General features: G+C 39.5%; 1 protein-coding gene across 9 annotated transcripts; it reads left to right on the forward strand.

The window, feature by feature from the left end:
* The first annotated feature begins 17 nt into the window (after positions 1-17).
* On the forward strand, positions 18-18,427 carry IWS1 (interacts with SUPT6H, CTD assembly factor 1). Of its 9 annotated transcripts, none has more exons than XM_075032054.1 (15): positions 18-196; positions 809-924; positions 7,008-7,722; positions 8,334-8,526; positions 8,770-8,827; positions 9,180-9,280; positions 10,038-10,188; positions 12,422-12,504; positions 12,793-12,922; positions 14,059-14,176; positions 14,965-15,079; positions 15,280-15,336; positions 15,525-15,636; positions 16,203-16,363; positions 18,029-18,427. In XM_075032054.1, exons 1-14 carry the CDS (start codon positions 163-165, stop codon positions 16,329-16,331), a joined length of 2,112 nt encoding a protein of 703 aa, XP_074888155.1. In that variant the 5' UTR covers positions 18-162; the 3' UTR covers positions 16,332-16,363; positions 18,029-18,427. The 9 variants fall into 9 exon arrangements, with proteins under 9 accessions (XP_074888155.1, XP_074888157.1, XP_074888156.1 ...); XM_075032056.1 differs by having other exon boundaries at positions 14,965-15,076; XM_075032055.1 differs by having other exon boundaries at positions 18,035-18,164.
* The last annotated feature ends 873 nt before the right edge of the window (positions 18,428-19,300 follow it).

Consider the following 19,300-nt stretch of genomic DNA (forward strand, 5'->3'; position numbering starts at 1 on the left):
TTGCCGGCCGTTCGGAGGAGAGGCGCCATTTTGGGCCTGTGCGAGGCGGGCGGCGGCGGCGCCTGGAGGCCGGCGGGCCCTAGCGGCGAGCGCTGCGCTGGGGCCTTCGCCTTGCCGCCAGGCCCCGGAGGCTCGGCGGGGAGGCGTGGCCGGCGGCCCGCCATGGAGAGCGAGTACTACGGCGGGGACCAGTCAGGTACCGGCGCGGGAGAGTCCCCCGTGGGAGGGACGCCCGGGGCACTGGGCCCTGGGAGGGAGGGTGCTGGGCATGGCGAGGCCCTCGGGGATCGCCCTGCCCTGTCCGTCCAGCGGCCGCTACCGGCTCCCGGGGCCCTTGGCGTTCGCCGTGGTGTCGCGTAGCGGCGGCGGAGCCGTGCCCGGGACCCCAGCTCGGCGGCCGCTACGCCGAGGGTGCGCGGGGCCGCGCCAGGCCGCCTCCGCCCCGGCGGTAGTCAGCAGCCGGCTCCGCAGGGCTCTGGGATGGCATCGGCGGGGCCGGGCCGGGTCCCCTGGCGTGATCGCAGTACAGCGGCCGCCTTATTATTAGTTCGGTGTTTTGATGAGTGTTATCAGTCACTGCTTGTGTGCGTTTTATAAGTAGTTTTGTGATCTCTTTGGGGGGGGGTGTCTGTGGTGGGTTTGTTCCAAACCTTCCCAGTAGATACTCTCCGTTTCTCTGTATTTGTGCACTGTCAGAACGAGAGTCTGATCGTAGCATTGCCCGGCTCCCCGTTCATCACTGTCAGTGCTCTTTTAACACTGGGAGATGACACTGAGTTTTACTTTTCTTTTCCTAACTTCGGAGTAGATGATGGCGGAGCTACTCCAGTGCAAGACGAACGAGATTCAGGATCTGATGTTGAAGATGAAGGAAATGAGCAGCATTCTGGATCTGAGAATGGAAGTGTAGGGCACCATTCAGAGGTACTACTGGAACTTTATCTAGATAAAGATTACTCTTCTAAAAATTGATTTATTTTTTTTTTAAAGAGGCATTTTCTCTTAACTGAGACTTATGTGTTTATTTAGTTGTTCTTGACGGTCCTGTCTGGCAAAACTTTACTTCCAGAAAGAAATGGATCAGATAATCTCTTGATCAATATGTAGGATAGGGTCATTTTTATTTTTCTTCTTAATTGTTGTAACAGCATTCACTGTTTCATACTAGAAGAAGTTTAATTTTGTTATACTCAATTGCAAGAAGATAAACTCTTTGGGTTTGAAATTCTAAGCTGTGGATTATAAGGAATTTGGAATTTTACCTCAAATTCTGCACAGTAATGTAAAACAACACATTATGGAGGCATAGATTTCTGTACCCAAGAATAAATGCACTTCCATCTTTCCTCTCAGATGTGAGAGTTGACTGTCAAGTCTGTTTTGTGCTATGTTTTTCACCTTGTCATTCACAAAGGAGCAGGTCTCCATGTGGAGCAGGAGTAGGTTAAGGTTCTTAAATGGGATCTGTTCTTCCTCTGAAGATGTTCTTGCTTCGAGAACCCTACACCATGAAAAGGGTGGAAGTGCTTTGATCCAGGGTTGTATTTGGGGGAGAGTCACCTGTGGATTGACTGTTTTGGTTGAAAAGAGATTCTGATAAACGTGAAGGTTCCGTTTAGATTTCTAGGACAGTTTTGGAGTTAATTTTGAGGATGTTTTTGTGACTTGAAATAGAATTACTTCAGGTCTTACTAGGAAGGAATAATTTTGGCCTGTGAACTCATGTCTTCTGCCAGCGAAGTTCTGGAGAACTTCTTGATACTCATAAAAACTGTAGTCAAAGCCATGTAATTCTGTTCAGCGTATTTTGTTGCTTCTTTTGTAAAGATCAGGATTGACTCTGGATTTTCAGTGGTTATACATTTTAAAAATAGCTTAAAATGCATGATGTGATATACTGTAGCAGGCTGATGTGTCAAAAGGCTCAACTCTGCTGTGGTATAACTTGCAATCGTCTTGGCTTTTTCTCCACCCCTTTATTGAATTCATACTTCCCTCAGAATTAGAAAGTAGATGAAGATTTTATATTTGTATAAAATGAAAGTTCTTCCCATGTATTTGAATTTGAGTATAAATCAGATTTGGAATTTATTTTTTTTAAAAAGGTGTTATTTACAGTGGAAGAAATTGATTTGGTGTGAGGCAGCATCTCTTATTGTGACAATCAGGATTTCAGTGTGGGAGAAAATAAGTCTTTCAGCATGGGAGAAATAACTGTCTTTCAAAGAGATTTAGTAATTCTGCTTTAATGAAAAAAAATATGGTGATGAGTGCATGGAGAGTCATGTTGTTGCTACAATAATATTAAGCTTTTTCTGCTGTCTATGAAAACTTGGTCATTTGTTCTTACTCTTCTATACTTCGGGATTTTAATATTGCTTACTGTGGCAAAGTAGTTGGAAATCTGACCTAAAGAGCAGGTAGCTGACTATTACTTACATCTTCAGCATGTCTTTTTCAGATTTAAATAACCAGAAAGTACTAGGACCTATTATCATTGTTAACTGATCCTCTTCATGTGCCTGCATTATTTTAAGGGCTTTGTTCTGTGACAGCTGTTGAATATTCCTCTGTAGATAAAATACTTCAGAAAGTCCATGTTAAAAAAAAAAACCTAACTAAAAAAACCCCCTGAGTTAAATCACCTTTCTGTCCAATAGTAAATGTGAACCTTCAAGCTTTAATGCTTTATTTGATTCAGTTCAAATCATAAATATTTGAGTATTTTGTTTTGTTATGAGTCTTACATTCTTAGTTTTCCCTATATCAAATTCAAAATGCAACTCAAAAAAACGTTAATGTGGAACAGTTGTCTCTGAAAGGAGTAGCTTTCAGTGATCTGTCATATTATTTACCCTAAATATTCTCTCATTCTCTTATTTCCTTCATCTTTAGGAATATGTGGGAGGAATGACACTCAAAGGTAATAAAACCTTTGAGACGGCCTAATCAGTTAAGTCTATTTAATTGCTATTTCGTCTCTAAATTAGAACTCAGATGTTAAGAACTAGAGTTTTAAACTTTCAAACTTTTTTTTCAGGTTCTTAACTTTAAAGAAAAGGGGAATCCTGAGGAATTACTTATGTAGGTCTCAGGTATGTGGGTTTTTCTTTTCCACAATTCTTTTCTGGCTTTCCTTCCCCCAGTGCCACTTTATCTATAAATGTTCTCCTTGATGTCCTTACCGATTCTGCTTTAGACAAATAGAATTAGATAACACATAGTTTTAGTACAGTAATGAATATGAAATCACATTTACAGTGTTTGTACAAGTCAGGCTCATATGGAAATCTTTAATGACAGATTCTTTCACCAAGTCGCTGCTGTCTTCATGAATTAAGTTATGGTTTGACTGTGACTGTTAACAAACATACACAAATATCTTACATTTCTGAAAAAAGAGAAATTTACTGATCTGCCTATGATGGTTAGGTATCCCTTAGTTTAACAATTGTTATTCATGAGATTGTACTGGATGGGTCAATTTTGTTGAACTCACTAAATTATCAAAGTAGTACCTCTTAAAAGTGGCTGCATGTTGATCCAATAAACTACTTGCTAACTGAAATTTTTATGTGGAAGGATAACACTGTAAATTTGATTTTGATGTATTCCTTATTTTATACTGTACTAAAGCCTCATGTTATAGAATTCTTTCAGTTAAAAAAAAAAAATAAGGACATCTCAAAGTGTTTATAGATAAAGAGGAGGAAGAAAAGAAAGCAAAGGAATTAGAGAAAAATGTGGTAGCAATTACCTGAGACCTACCTGTTTTTGAGGATGCCTGATCGTTATTTTTATTAAGTATTTGGAAAAGGAAAAATAGAAAACCCCAAAATTACATACTTGGTTTCTTTGAAAACATCTTTTTAGAGACGAACTAGTAAAAAAAAGGGGGGGGGAGGAAGTGGAGGGGAGACTATGCTACAGAGTTTAGTTGTCTTACTGTAAAGTTGCATGCACTTTTTATATCAAGTATATTTCAAAATGTTCACAGATTCGTTATTTGTATTCAGAAGACCTTTGCGCTGATGGCTGTGGACAGGGCCTATCTGTTCTGTGTAGGGTCTCAGCGAGTCAGCTCTGTCTCAGCTCTGCTTTAGAAGATGCTCAGTTATGTTAATGTGCTGAGTCTGACATAGTGTGTGTCATCTCTCTGCGGGGCTTACTGACTTGACTAATATAACTGTGTGCTTTCTGGGTTAGCTCTGGTTGAGCGTTCCAGACTAGGGACTAGAGGAGATGGTGCTTGTCTGCCCAATCTGTGTATGGGCACCTGTATTTTCTAAGTGGTTTTTCTGTAGGTGATTCTATCACAGTAGAGTTCAGCTGCTGTAACCACTGGGATTCTGTGGTGCAGAGCACTGTGTATACAGCGTGAGCTAATTAGGATGCATGTCTGTTCTCCCTCCCCAAACATCTTCAGTCTCAAGAGTGATTGCCGGTTTGCAGTAACAGATTAGAGATTCAATATGTTGTAAAGTGCTTCAGTAATAATGCTGTATAATTGTACTGACTTCTTACCAAGTATTTGGCATAGGAAGTTCCTTGTAATTTATTAATGTATTCTGAATAGGTGGATATATAACCTGCAGCCACACTTCTGACCTTAGAAACATTTAAGAATCATGGATTCTAGTTGTTTTTTAGTTTTGTTTACTTGTTCACCAAAGAATTTTTAGACTGGCAGTCTGGAAGGTGATGAGCCTAACAGTTTAAAAAGGAGTATTTGTATTGTTTTCCTTGGGTTTGTTTAGCAAAATCCCTTATTACTGCTGACATAAGTATCAGTACCTATTCAGCATTAGCCATCTGAAATCAAGAGAAGACAGACAAACCCACCAAAAATTAAATGGTAGGAAAATATGGATTAAAGAATTTCTATTATTATAAGCATCAATTTCAGTGTAGACCTCTGAATTTCAGTACTTCTCAATGACCTTACCTGTAACACTGCTGTAAAATCTGTGTTTCCTGTTCTGTTTGCAGCTGCAGTTTTCTCTAATCTTAAATAATACAGTTGGAGAAAATACATCACATACACATGTTGTTACTTTATGTGGTAGATACTGGGCAGGACAGGGCAATCCAATTAATTTTTTGGTAAGAAAAACCAGAAGTAAATAAAATCCCATAGCAAGCTGAGAGCAGTTGAATGTGTGTGGTGTTCCTCAGCTGTGCATCCTCCATTCTGTAACTTCTTAATCTTCATATTTTAGTCTTTAAAATTCCAAATTCAGGTTTTGACAGAACCACGCTTCCTTTCTGTAAGGAGAAATGAGAAATGCGGAATAATACCACCAGCATGATTCAAAAGACTAGCATCACTGTAGAGACAGGGACAAGCAGAGACAAAACTACTCACTCCGATTATCACAACAGCTGTTTTGTAGCTAGCATTAAGTAATGTGGAAATAGTGAAGTTGTATTTGAAGTGCATGTTTTAAAATTATATAGTCCATTTTTTCCATTCACTGTTAGTGAATCTGCAGTAGTTTAGAAGTTACTACTTCTAAATGGGAATAAATTTGTAAGGTCCAAAATCTTAAAAAGCAATGTTATTTACCACTTAGTATAATTCTGGAGGGAGTCGTTCCTAAAAGCAATTAAAATTAATTTAATTTAAAATTCCTTCTTAATCATACATTTTAAAGATGAATAGTATTGTTTGTTGTAGGTGTAGGATAGATACACCTGCGTTATTTTGTATGGCTCTGAATGTGGGAGTAGAATGACTACAGAAAATAAAAATAGATAGTAAGTCTGTCTTTCCAAGGAAATTAAATTGCCGACAAAAAGGATTTGGAAGCTCCAGGACATACAGGTCTTAAAGTATCTCTTAGGACAGTAAATAGTCAGTTTGCAAATATGCTAGTGGAAGGAGTCTATAGCTGAGACAAAATCACCCCTGAGGAAAGCCTGGCTGAAGATTGGATTTGAGTATGTAGAAAAGAAGTTCTTTTACAGTATTGTTCTTTTCAGTTGAAAATGGGATTATTGTGACAGTGAATGTGAGAGGTGTGCTGAGTTAATGAAATGAGTGTTCAAGAGTCTAATTTTGTTTTCTCAGGTAAATGCAATTGAGATTTTTTTTTTTCCCCAAGTAGAAATTAGATGTTGTAGGAAGGATAAAACAAGATGTTGTCAGTAATGATATTGGTAGGTGGCTTGTGAAAGGTTTTCCCAAAAATGGAGCATGTGGCTCAGTATTTTTTGCTGTGGAGAAAAAGACATAAAGGATTGTGTTTCAATTCTAAAGTCTTAAGAAGATCAGTATATTTGTGCATAGGTTATCTCAGATGCTGGGATAGGCATGGGAGTTATCGGCTTAAGGCAGAGAAGTGTTGAGTTTGTTCTTAGATTCTTATACATTGAAACACAAAACTGGTTAACAATAATACTTTGAAAACTGACTAAAACTTTATTCCTGTTTTTTGGTAGGCTTTTGGGCTTGAGGTGTTCTTAGATAAGTTTCCTTGGCAAAGAAGGAAAGGGCACAAGCTCTCTTGAGCTTCACTTGCAAAGTAATGCATGTACAGTTTCAGTAAAATGTATTTAATACAAAAAACATCTGTTTGAGATCTTAAGAAAATGACAAGTGCGAGATACTGTTTCTTGCCTTATTACTGGGATTTTGGACTAAATCACTTTGAAGGTGTGTCTTTTTAAAATAAAAGCACTAAGCATTTACACTCGAGGAGCTGGACGCTTCTTAGACATCTTTGAGTGTTATTAAAATTCTGTTACCATTTCCAAAATATGACTGAGCTGCAGGGTGGACAGACTCCCATTGATCTCTTAATATTATTTTTTCTTGATCTGAAGTATTTGATAGTCCTTTGATGCAAATTGTGTAATAATTATTTCTGTGTAGAAAGTTATTTCAGTTTGCAGTACCTTGGGTAATCAAATTGGAGGAAGGACAAGTGAAAAATTCAGAACATTTTCTGTTTACTTTTTAAGGGTTTTTTTTTGCTTAGTCGCCTGAGATTATTTTTCTTTTTCAGAATGAACATAGTGATGCAGAAGATGATGGGCAAATGGGAGAGCCTCATATGACAGACTCTGAAAACGAAGATATCCCAAGGCAAAAAGACAGTGACTCGGATAATGAGGAGCCTCAAAATCACAATGTAAGTGATTCAGACAACGAAGCAGCTCATGGAGGTAAAGACAGTGATTCTGATACGGAGGACCATCCAAATCGGCATTTAAGTGACTCTGAAAATGAAGATGCCTTAAATCATCGAGCAAGTGACTCTGAAAATGGAGAACCTCACAGGGATCACAGTAGTGATTTTGAAAATGAGGAATCACATAAGCAGCCGGCCAGCGACTCAGAGAGCGAGGAGCTCCAGAAGCAGCCGGCCAGTGACTCAGAGAGCGAGGAGCTCCAGAAGCAGCCGGCCAGCGACTCGGAGAGTGAGGAACTCCGCAAACAGCCAGCTAGCGACTCTGAGAGTGAGGATGTTTCCAGACAGAAACAAGAAGTAGAGTCTGAGGATAGCGATGGGGAGGACAGGAAGGAAGAGGTGCAGAATGATTCTCATCATTCAGATAATGAACATGTAAGGGAAGGATTTCAGGGCTCTGACAGTGAAGAGGAAGCTCCTAAGAGGCGGAAGATACCGGACAGTGATGAAGAAGAGAAGGAGGAGGAGAAGACAGTGAAGAGGAAAACAGCTATCCTTTCTGACAGTGAGGATGACAGTGAGAAAACACGTAAGGAACTATAGTGTGAAAATAAAAATGTGATGCGACAAGCAGTAATGTTAGGGTTAAATCAGTGTTTTTATGTGAAGAAAGCATCTAAGATAAATATGAAACCATAAAGCAAATTTGGTTTTGGAGCACAACTGCATTTGTAGACGCTATTGTTCTAACTGCATTTCTGTGTGAATGTATGTGTAATACTTTTGAGTAATAAGTAGGTCTAATAGAAGTAGAAGACTGCAGCGATGTTGCTTTATATTGGCATCTTTTGTCATGTTGGTTATTCCTGTTAGACATTTCTCTAATTCTTGTCATTTCTCTAGTCTTTTTTTCTCTGGTTTGTTTTGTTAGGTTTTGTGGGTTTTTTTCATATACTAGGGGTGAGAGTCAGTTTTGAAATTACAGATTTTTGTGGATAGATGTGGTGTACGGAAACTTCAGTTACTCATTTAATAAAACAGATTTTGGAATGGATGTGTTCAAGAAATGGCAGTGATTTTGTGTAGGATGCCTAGTCAGCTTCCCTCTTGTCAAATTGGATTTGAGAGAATAGGTTTTTGAGAGTACCAGTTGTCACCTCTGTTACTAGGACATGTAGTAATGCTCCTTTCTGTTGGCAGCTGCAAAAAAAGTACGAATCCTTTCTGATGTTGAAGAATCGGATAGTGATGCTGCTTCAGAGAAATCTGACAAAAGGAAGAAAAATATTGTATCAGATAGTGAGGAAGAAGAAGAAAGAAAAGAGAATGCTGGGAAGAAAAAAGAAGAGAAAGATCTGTTTGGCAGTGACAGTGAATCTGGAAATGAACAAGAGTAAGTGCTTCTGGGAATATGAATTCCTTCAGGGTTGCATGTAATGAGACTGATTGTGAATGGAGAATGGATGAATCCCAACCAGAGAATGATTGTCCACCTTCATTGGTGGTGTGAAGAGAAAGGTCAGTAGTAGGTGGCAGAATGAAAGGTGAATCTCCACACAGTCGTCAGAAATTTTGCAGAAAAGGCAGTTCTCACTGTTGCAGTCTAAATAGATAAATGTTGCTGTTACCTTTACAGGAACCTGATTGCAGATATATTTGGAGAATCTGGTGATGAGGAGGAGGAGGAATTTACAGTAAGTGTTATTGTGGATTTCTCTTATTCACTTGCTAGATATAATCTTCGTGGGAAGGTACTGCAGAATGACTGTTCGGGTTTGAACTCGTGTTCAAGGATGTGCTATATCAGGAGGGAGGCTTTGTATCTGCTGGACTCACTGAGGTAGTCTTTGCATGAAATAACATTTACAGCTCCTCTGTTGGGAGTTATTGGTGTGAAAGTCACAAGTGGAATTAGGAAGCCTTTATTCCTCTTTCTTCTAGATCCTCTGCAGACCTATCTGAAGCTTTTTGAGTATCAGTGTCAGGTGCCTGAGTAGATGCTCAGTCTTAATCCATACACTGATTTGCACTGTCTTTACCCATCAGGGTTTTAACCAGGAAGATTTGGAGGAAGAGAAAGGTGATGCAGACATGAAGGAGATAGCAGATGAATCGGACTCTGATGATAACATCAAAAGAGGGAAGCAGTAAGTTGATGTGTTACATACTCCTTTGTTAATAGCAAATGCAAGATTTTAGTGAAAGAGCTCCTCCAAAGACTGGCTAGACTTCCTAGTTCAGAAAGGCATTGGACTATATTTCCATAGAAAGTGTATTCTCATAAATTATGACAGAAGGTCCTCTCTCAGCTTGTACAGTTTAGTCACTTGGCAGTCCATAGCAGATTACCTGTGGTGCTGCTTGAGAGAACAGTGTTTCATGATTTGCATCAAAACCTGAGTGAAATTAATATCTAATCAAACAAGCATCTAACTCTGCTTTTAGCAGTTCAGTGTTGGAGTCACAGGTATGTTTCTCTGCTGGTGTAAGGGTTAAGGTATGGCAAGACTTGCCGTTAGCATGTCTTCTGTTTCCTTTCTGTCTGCTCCAGTAGCATCAGAGCAGTGTATTGCAAGTACAGGAAAGCTGAATCTTTTTCAGCTTCAGTGACAGCTTTAGCATGGTTGGAACCCTGGATATTACATGTGTGCATGTCGTTAGCTATTTCAGCAAGGTCTTGCAGACTTCTGAGGGCATTTCAGAGCCATTGAAGCCCTTTGCTAGTTTCCCAGCTTGTATGCTGAGGTTAACTAATTGACTTACAGGGACATTGAGCTGTAATGCTTGTAGACTTATTGGAGGATTTTTGAAAGGTTACGCTACAGAAATAGAAAATTATTTCCTACAAAGACAGTAAGATCAACCCTCTTCTGACCATCAGGAAACTCTCTTCTTGCATTTCAGTATGGACTTCATGTCAGATTTTGACATGATGCTGCAACGAAAGAAGAGCATGAGTGGCAAGCGTAGACGAAATCGTGATGGTGGAACTTTTATTAGTGATGCAGATGACGTGGTCAGTGCTATGATTGTGAAGATGAATGAAGCTGCTGAGGTGAGTTTTCTAGGCTCCAAAGACACCTTAAAATCCACTTTCATTCTATGGGAAAATCTCATGATCAGTAAAATAGAGAAATCTGGCTAGTACTCCGGGGAAGTAATCTGTATGCTACGGAAAGCTACCAATATCTAAATAACAGTTTAAATGTTTTGCTGTTCTGAATTAAAACATCTCTTCTGTTGAAATTTGGAGAAAATATTTATTCATTTTAAAGATTAATATTAGTTAACTTGCTAAACTTTGATCAGCTGATATCAACTGTCCTATAAAAAGGGATGTATGTGTGTTCTGTAAACTACATGAATAAGTATATCAAACACTGAGAAAGGGACTATGTTTTAATTTCATTATACAATTACTAGCATATGTAGTACTTTGGTGTTTTTTCCTGAGACGAACCCTTTTCTAAACTGTTTGAATGACAGTACTGTGGTAAATGATGGCAGTGCAACAGAATTATGAGAAGTTCTGCCTTGACAGACTGCCTTTTTCAAGGTGTCATGCTTAATATGTTACTGTGCAAGGTACATTGGGGTCTTGCCTTTTGTCAGTGGTGGTGTTTAACCCCAGCCAGGAACTAAGCACCATGCAGCTGCTCGCTCACTCCCCCCAACCCAGTGGGACAGGGTAGAGAATTGGAGCTAAAAAAAAAAAAGTAGAACTCATGGGTTGAGATAAAAACCGTTTAATAGGAGAGAAAATAAATAATAATAATAATTTACAATAATAATAATATAGAAGAATTGGAATATACAAAACCAAGTGATGCACAATGCAGTTGCTCACTACTCGCTGACCGATGCCCACTTAGTTCCCGAGTAGGGATCTGCTCCCCCCGGCCAACTCCCCCCAGTTTATATACTAGGCATGATGTCACATGGTGTGGAATATCCCTTCGGTCAGTTTGGGTCAGCTGCTTCTTGTGCCCCTCCAGCCTTCTTGCTGACTGGGCATGAGAAGCTGAAAAGTCCTTGACTTTAGCCTAAACATTACTTAGCAACAGCTGAAAACATCAGTGTTATCAACATTCTTCTCATACTGAACCCAAAACGTAGCACTATACCAGCTACTAGGAAGACAATTAGCTCCATCCCAGCTGAAACCAGGACAGTCAGGTATCTTCTGTTGTGGTTGTTTTTTTTCTGGAGTAGCAATAAAATTAAGGAACAGTACTGTGCAACTCATTAAAACCAATTGGGGGGAATATACAGAACTTTAGAAAGAGAAATCTTACAAATAACAACAACAACAAAAATCTTCCTGAAAACAAGATAAGAAGGATAATGTGTTTGGGGAGGAAGGGGAGAATGAGATAGTGATCTGGGAGACAACTGAGACTTTCTTGTCAAGACCAAGAAAGTCTTGGGCAAGTTGATAGCCAAATGTTTAAAATGAAGCCTTAAAGTTTGAAATGCTTGAAGGAAGATTTGAGCTCCAGTACTGTGGTGTCTTTAGTTCTCTAGCATGTGCCTGTCAAACCGTTCCGGGACATGAAGAGGAGAAGGGCATTAGAAGGATCTCCTCCCTTGCAATAAAAAAACGTTGTGCAGAAAGAGCCTTCAGTGGATTGAGTGGAAAGGAATTGCCACATCAGGACATATATCTGTTGATTGTAATGGGTCTTTTTGACATGGGAGCCCAAGTGCTGAGCAGATAGTGACATTATGGCCTTGGATGATAAGTTACTTTGAAACCCAGACTTCGGTTTAGCACATGATGTGCATTTGTATGCTCTTATGTTACTTGCACCATGCTTCATTCCAAACCTCTAGGTTATCCAGTTACATTCTTAGCTGAAGTGAATATTCATTTTCTCACTTACCATTGTTTTGATTAGCTAGTCTTCTGTTGTTCAGGTGAGATTTTATTGACAAAGTTTCTAGGTTATCTGTGCATAGCTAGCATGGAAGACTCTGCAGACCTCCAGTTTATTGCAATCAACCTAAATCACGAAGTAGAAAAAAAATGCAATTTTAGGGGGAATCTCCTAATGTGATGCTTTTAAGGAAAATGTTGACTAAGGTGGGGACCCTTTTTTAAGAGAAGTCATCATATAATGTGTTTTGGGGCTGTAGGAAGATGGAGCAGGGTACAAAGTTACTGTAATCCTGCCAAAGTTGTGCTTCTTGTTTAATAGACTGATCTTTTTCCTGTAAATGTTGTAAAGGGTGGGAGTTGCTGATTTGTTCTTTTGATTAACTTATGCTGATTCTCCAACTCCCTACAGGAGGATCGACAGCTGAATACACAAAAGAAACCAGCACTAAAGAAATTAACTTTGCTACCAACTGTAGTTATGCATCTCAAAAAGTGAGTTGTCATTCTCCCAGTTAATTATCATCTTGGGGAATATTGGGAATTTGGTGGATTTCATGGAGTGACGTTACCGTTGTACTGACTATACAGTGAAACACTTTTTTTTCTTCCAAGTAAATGCTGGAGCTAGGTGGCCTCAAAACCCTAAAATTCTATGTAATTTTACCTGTTAATTTAACATGAAACAAACTCAAATGCACTGTTGTGCTGAAGGAACATCACATCTTAAGATTTTGATGTATTATATGACTTTGTGGTTTCTCTTTACCTTAAACTTTCTAGGCAGGACCTCAAAGAGACTTTCATTGATAGTGGTGTTATGTCTGCTATCAAAGAGTGGCTTTCTCCTCTTCCAGACCGAAGTCTGCCAGCACTAAAGATACGAGAGGAGCTTCTGAAGATCTTGCAAGAGGTTTGAAACTGACTTTTAACCATATTTGATTTGTGGCTTCTCCATGGTTTTACAATCATGTGCTTTAGGGAAATATTTGGTGATAAATGTACTGCAGCTGCTACCAATAGACTGTGCAGTAAAATACACAAGGAAGCAAACTGCAAAATAGATGTGTTTGTTTAAAAGTTGCATCATTTTAATGAGTCTTACGTTGTAGACATGCTGTCTAGCTGAACAAAATTTGCCTAGGGAGCCTCAGGTGCTTAATTGTTGTTAATGAAAATTTTGCCCATGTTCACAACAAAGTGAATAGCTCTGCTAGCAGCAGGCCAGAACACATTTCTGAGAGTCTCGGGTGAACTACAGACATGAAATTTTCTACCCTCTCTCAGGAAGTTACATGCTATGGCGTTTCTAGATTCTTGATAAATCTAAACTGCTTAGTCACTTATTGTCCCTTGTTCTCAGTGGCTTATATGGTGTGACTGGTCACTTTAATTTGTCTTTGCTGCCTTCAGAAAATGAGCATGGCATTGCCTTGATAGTGAAGAAGTGAAATTTTTCTTGCAGCACCACTAGCTGGCTTTATTTAACTGAAGCTCTGGAAATACTTCTCCTTGCTAAGAATTTGCAAGAGTTCTGCCTGAATTTAGATTATTTGGCCCTGCCTGCCTGTTTCAGGTTTATATGCAAAGTTTAGTGACGAGTCATTTGCTGTGTATCCCTGAGGTTTTTTTCTCTCCCGTGGTCCCTTCTCTTTTCCAGCCTATTAAAGTGTGCGGTGCACTAGAAATCCCATCATACTCAGCGTACACTTTTAGCATTTGTAGCTTAAGCTTTTGCCACCTAAGTTTTTATCTTTATAAAATTAATGCTTTGAAGGCAGTAACTCAGTTCTTGGGTAATATAAGCAAAAGAGCATTTGGAGTTCTGGAAACTTACTTTATTTTGTGTATAAAACCCAAGAATGTTAAGGCAAATTTCTAGGTTTTGGTGTTTGATACTTAAACCAGTTCCTATTGGGACAATGAAAAACACTCATTTTTTCAAGCTTGTTGTGAAGGTGGGCTTTGGTCTTTTTGCAAAGTTCGATGACACCATTAATGTTCAGACATAATTTTTTGCTATTTTCTGACTTTTCCTTTGCCCTGCAGCTGCCCAGTGTGAGCCAAGAGACCCTGAAGCACAGTGGCATTGGACGAGCTGTGATGTACCTCTACAAACACCCCAAAGAGTCGAGACCGAACAAGGATATGGCAGGGAAGCTAATCAGTATGTAAACCTCCCTTTGTCTTGCCAGTCAGTGAGATTCCCTGATAATTTAATTTCTGCGTCAATCTTTGTTGCATGTTTTTTTGCTATTGTCTGTAGTAGAATTAATTCTGCAGTGTAGGGATCTCACTAATCTGTTTCATTGCTTTGCGTGTAGAGCTCTTAACAAGCACTGTTACATTGACTTCTGCATGCACCTTTTCCTGTTTCTTTCATTCTTGTTTTAAACCAGAGGATGGCATTTATTGTGGCCAGATTCTCTCTTGGCTAGTTGTCCAGACCTCATGTATATGCTACAAAGGCAGGAAGGTGCTGCCAGAAGACTGTTTATTCCATGGACTTTAGAGAGATCTTGGGTGATGGAAAGTTTTGGTTCTTAAATAGCTGTAGTCCACGTGTAGTTTATTCCATCCTGAATGACCGCAAACTAATTATAAACTTGTTATATTCTTTAGGAACTGCTTTGCATATTTCTAAAATAGCATGCACTGTGCCGTGCAGGAGTTCCTGACACTAAGTATTCTAAGAGCTTGGAGAGATTCTAAAAGAGCAGGCAACAGTGAGAGACTTTATGGATGAAAGCTCTTTCTTACTGTCTACAAGGCTGGATTTCCCTGAAATATTAAGGACTCGGAAATAATTTGTTTGGTTGGAAGGAAGCTTAAAATACTTGCCATAAACTTTGAAAGCAGAGTGGTTTGGAGATAAACTTCAGAGGCCTAGTGTTTGTTAACCAGTTTTGGTGTTTGGTTTGGTTTTTTTGTTTTGTGGTTTTGTTTTTTTAATAGATGAATGGTCTCGACCAATCTTTGGCCTTACCTCAAACTACAAAGGCATGACAAGAGAAGAGAGGGAACAGAGAGATTTGGAACAGATGCCTCAGCGAAGGAGATTAAGCAGGTAGCAGTAGCAGGCAGAAACATGAAATCCTTCTTTCTTTCTACGACTCTATCAAGAAAAACAAAGTGGTGTGTAAATATAAAGGGAAATAAAAGGATAATAAGTTATGACCTCTCTTTTTTCTTTTACCACACTTGACTGTCTTTTAAAATTACTATCTTTCTCTGTGTATAGTTGCCTATAAAATTTTATTTTTCTTGCAGCTCTGGTGGTCAGACTCCCCGCAGGGACCTGGAGAAAGTGTTAACTGGAGAGGAAAAGTAGGTTGGATTTTTAAAAAAAATTTTGATTAGAAAAAAGTATTTCATTGGTACTAACAATATGCAATTTGTTTTGAGGTTTTAGAGCCAATGGTTATCAAGTGTGTTTCAGAGGTAGAACACACTATATCGCTTGTACTTCTTTCTGTGTAAGATTTATCTCTAATAGTCACATGTGTTCTTTGCAGAGCTCTTAGACCTGGAGACCCCGGGTTCTGTGCCCGTGCAAGGGTGCCAATGCCCTCCAACAAGGATTATGTAGTCAGGCCAAAGTGGAATGTGGAGATGGAGTCCTCCAGGGTAAGCACTGCTGTGTGGGGATAGCTTAGTGACTCTGTGCCTAAGCTGTCTCTGATGAAGCCTGGGAATCTGTCACCTTACTGCTGTGGTTACTGCACAATACAGTAGCTCTTTTAAGTGCCTCTTCTAATTTGAGTAGATAGTTCTGCTATCAAGTGGGCTGTTCTAAGCTCATTAAATACTTTCACTCAGGTATCATTACTTCTCTAACCAAAAAGAGATTTTCATGTTAACCTTTCTAGAGTCTCTCTCTAGGTTGAGAATCTGATTACAGGCCTCTCATTTTAGAGCATTTTGAACTAAAGCTGCACTTCAATAAGTGTGTCACTGATACTTTTATACCTCTCTGAGTTTTTGTATCATGTTCTTCTGAGATTTTGGTAAACATTAATAGCTTCAGTAGAGGCCTTTGCCTTGCTTTATTTGGTTCATCCATCTACCTTGTACAGTTTAATTTAAAAGCAGAGTAGTACATGGTAGAACACATGTAAATGGAAGAAGTAATAATTACTGTGCTTTCTGCTGTTATCTCTCCTTCTGTGCATTAATTGAGATATTGTTTCTAGCCCGGGACTATTAAGAGAGGTATTAGTCGCTTGGAAAAACACAAGAGACGGTTTGCTGAACAGAAACGACTCAGCAAAGTGCATCGGGCCATCAAGTTCAGCATTGAAGGCAACAGGATGCCCCTGTAGCCATGACACTCTGCCTTCCCCAAGTTTGAGAGGTATCCCTCAAGGGAGGTGTGAACAGTGCATGTGCTTCAGCTGTTGGCAGTTTGCACATACAGGGAAGGAGTGTTTACACCCTAATTTAAACTTGGAAAACTCTTTGTATTCTCTCATGTCTGTACTGTGACCTAAAAGGTAACTTGTACAGGAAAAAACAGGCTGTAGTGTGTAATGTCTGCTGTGATACCTGCCTCAACAGGTTCAGGGTACCCAAACAAAAGGTGTTAAATGAAAATACCTGTACTCAAAAATAGCTTTGCACCACCTGTGGTTTTGAAAGCTGTTCTGACATTATCAGGTTCTCCAGGTTACCTGAACTGACACAGAGAAATTCTTAGCCCTTAGTATAGGGCTTCATGTCACTGTAAACCAACAACTGTGGCTGGTCCAAAGTAAGGTATTTTTCACACCTACTTTTTCAAGGAAGTTGAGTGATGTGAGACTTTAGGAGGTTGATAGGAGGCAGAGAATGAGACCTCTGCAGACCAGGGGGAGAAGAATCCCCTGCTGTGAATGTGGGGTGGAGGGAAGTCAATTGATGACATACATCAATGTGGGAATTGTTTTGATAATTTCTAGTTTGCATTTCAGTTCTGTGAGCAGGGCTGTCACAACCTAATAGTGACAGGAAGAGGCTAGCACAAATGATAACTGTTGAGTTTAAGCTTCATATTTATTTGTTTTGTTTTTAAAAAAAAAAGATATTTTTTTAAAAATCACTGTGAAATTTCAGATACAATTTCAATGAATAGCAAACAATTTCATGAATAAAGTTTATTTAAAATCAGTGTCAGGAGCGCCTTCCTCAGTGATGGGAACAAGAGGTTCAGTTCCTAATGGATATTTTTTGTCAGATATTAAGTAGCATGTTGTGGACATCTCTGTTTCTCCCAAACTTAAAAGGTGTGAAGTTTTCATCATTTATTGTTTCCATTGTCTAGTTAGAGGAAATTGCTTTTTGGGAAGTAATGGCTATGGATTGGAACGTCCTTGCTGTTTGTCTTCAGTAGTGTTTCTTTACAGAATCACTGTAATTAATCTGTGCAAAATAACTGCTGTGTCATCTCAGTTTTTCATTTGCAGTTAAAATTCAGGGGTGAAATGCAATAACTCTTCTAATAACTTGTACGGTCAGGCATTTCTTTTGCTTCCCCCTACACCCTCTTTTTCCCAATAATATCTTGCTTTATAAGTACTAAACATGACCTTTAAAATAAATTGCAGTTTGGAATCAACTCAGTCTGCCTCAATTACAGTGTATTCATACCTAAAAATCTTCCCCCCACAGGAAGCCTGTGTGTATGACACCACAGTGCAGTATATTTCTGATGCTAAACTCCAGCCAATATAGATAGAAAACTATTCCAAACTGTATATTCAGCTGGCACATGAACAAGTAACATCGTTACTAATCCCTGTAATGCGAAAGCTTTACTGTGTGATGTTTGTGAGTGCAACTACCTCCATATATGCGATGCATAGATTGGGGGAACCATTTATCCCCTTTGTGGGGAGAGAATGCGTGTGCACACACACACCCAGTTGGAACCACTGGCTTCATCAGCTCCCTCTTGTAGGTTTAACCTTGCATGCATCGCTTTCCTGGAACCTCTGGGACGTCTGCTTTTTTTCAGTGGTAATTATAAGTCTTATTTTTTAAGTTCCAGGGGACCTCTAAGAAAGGGGTGAGTCGACTGGACAAACAGATGCGGAAATTCACAGATATCAGGAAAAAAAGCAGATCGGCCCATGCAGTGAAAATCAGCATTGAGGGCAATAAGATGCCATTGTGACCCTTCACAGAATATCCCATGATCTCTGCTGTAAGACAATACACCCATAGACTCTTTGGAGACCTTTAAATTTTTTACCAACTTGTTTGGTTTTTTTAGTGAATCTTTAAATTGTTGGTTCAGGTTCTGGTATAAGATGTCGTCCGAGGACTGTGAATATGGGGACTTCTTTCTCCTGATTGTATTTAAACTTGCTTTATTGTGTCCTTTGTACAGATCACGTCTTTGTTGTATTGCAACACTTTAGACAATAAAACATCATCTGTTTTTTTGGGGGGCTGTCTGTTGATTGCTCAAGAGAATGTATGTGTGGACCACCTCGTATGTGGAAGAGCTGCTACCTTAATTTCCTGTTTATCATTGTCCATTTCCTCTTTATTCAGTGCTTTATTAATCAGTTTGTCTGTCTGTGGAGATCTACATGTATTGGTTTTGATTAGAAATACTGACCATCTTCCACTCAAAGGATTTCATTTTTCATGAAAGCGTGATGTAAAGTTCAAGAGAAGACCAACAGACCAACCACTGAGAATTCCAGCACCTTCCAGCTAAAATGCTTGATGCAAGACAGACAGCAGAATTGCACTACTAGTGATCCTCTATGCGAAGGGCAAAGCCTTCAATGATGACTGCTATTGGAGAACAAAGGGCTGCAGCTGATGGGCTTTTCTGTGACACCTGATGGAATAGATGATTATTTTTTAAGTAAGCCAGACTTTGGAATCGAGGTTAGGGAGACTGCTCAAGAAGATGGAATATCAGATTGCTGGACCCTTCTTTTTTGGGTGCTTTATGCAGCACTCAGATTGGCTGCGTGGAGCCATTGCTGCAGGGCTTGATATGGCTGTGAGTCCATTTTGTAGAGCTGAAAGCCATGTAAATCTTTTTTCTTTTTCTTTGGTGTTTGGGTAGTTCAAATGTGTGTTGTTCTGTAGCCTAACAGTGATTATCTAAAAGGTTTACTTTACCAGGGCAAGGACAAGGCTCCGATCTCTGTGTTGGGGGATAAGCTGCTATTTCTTTGTCCCTGGTGGTACAGAAAGACAGCAGAGCAACATTTTATACCTCTGCTTCTTTACCTCTACCTCTGAAAATGTTTGCTGAGCTTGCCTACAAGAAGAGGACTCTTCTCCGTGCGTG

Source organism: Buteo buteo, chromosome 7 (assembly GCF_964188355.1).
Source record: "Buteo buteo chromosome 7, bButBut1.hap1.1, whole genome shotgun sequence".
NCBI classification, from domain to species: Eukaryota; Metazoa; Chordata; class Aves; order Accipitriformes; family Accipitridae; genus Buteo; species Buteo buteo.

Bases quoted from the DNA above. Each gene is read 5' to 3' on its own strand.
- IWS1 (XM_075032051.1), top strand. From the start codon at position 163: ATGGAGAGCGAGTACTACGGCGGGGACCAGTCAG. The intron at 7,723-8,333 runs GTAAGGAACTAT...TTCTGTTGGCAG, and splicing joins GGATGACAGTGAGAAAACAC to CTGCAAAAAAAGTACGAATC. The intron at 9,281-10,037 runs GTAAGTTGATGT...CTTGCATTTCAG, and splicing joins AACATCAAAAGAGGGAAGCA to TATGGACTTCATGTCAGATT.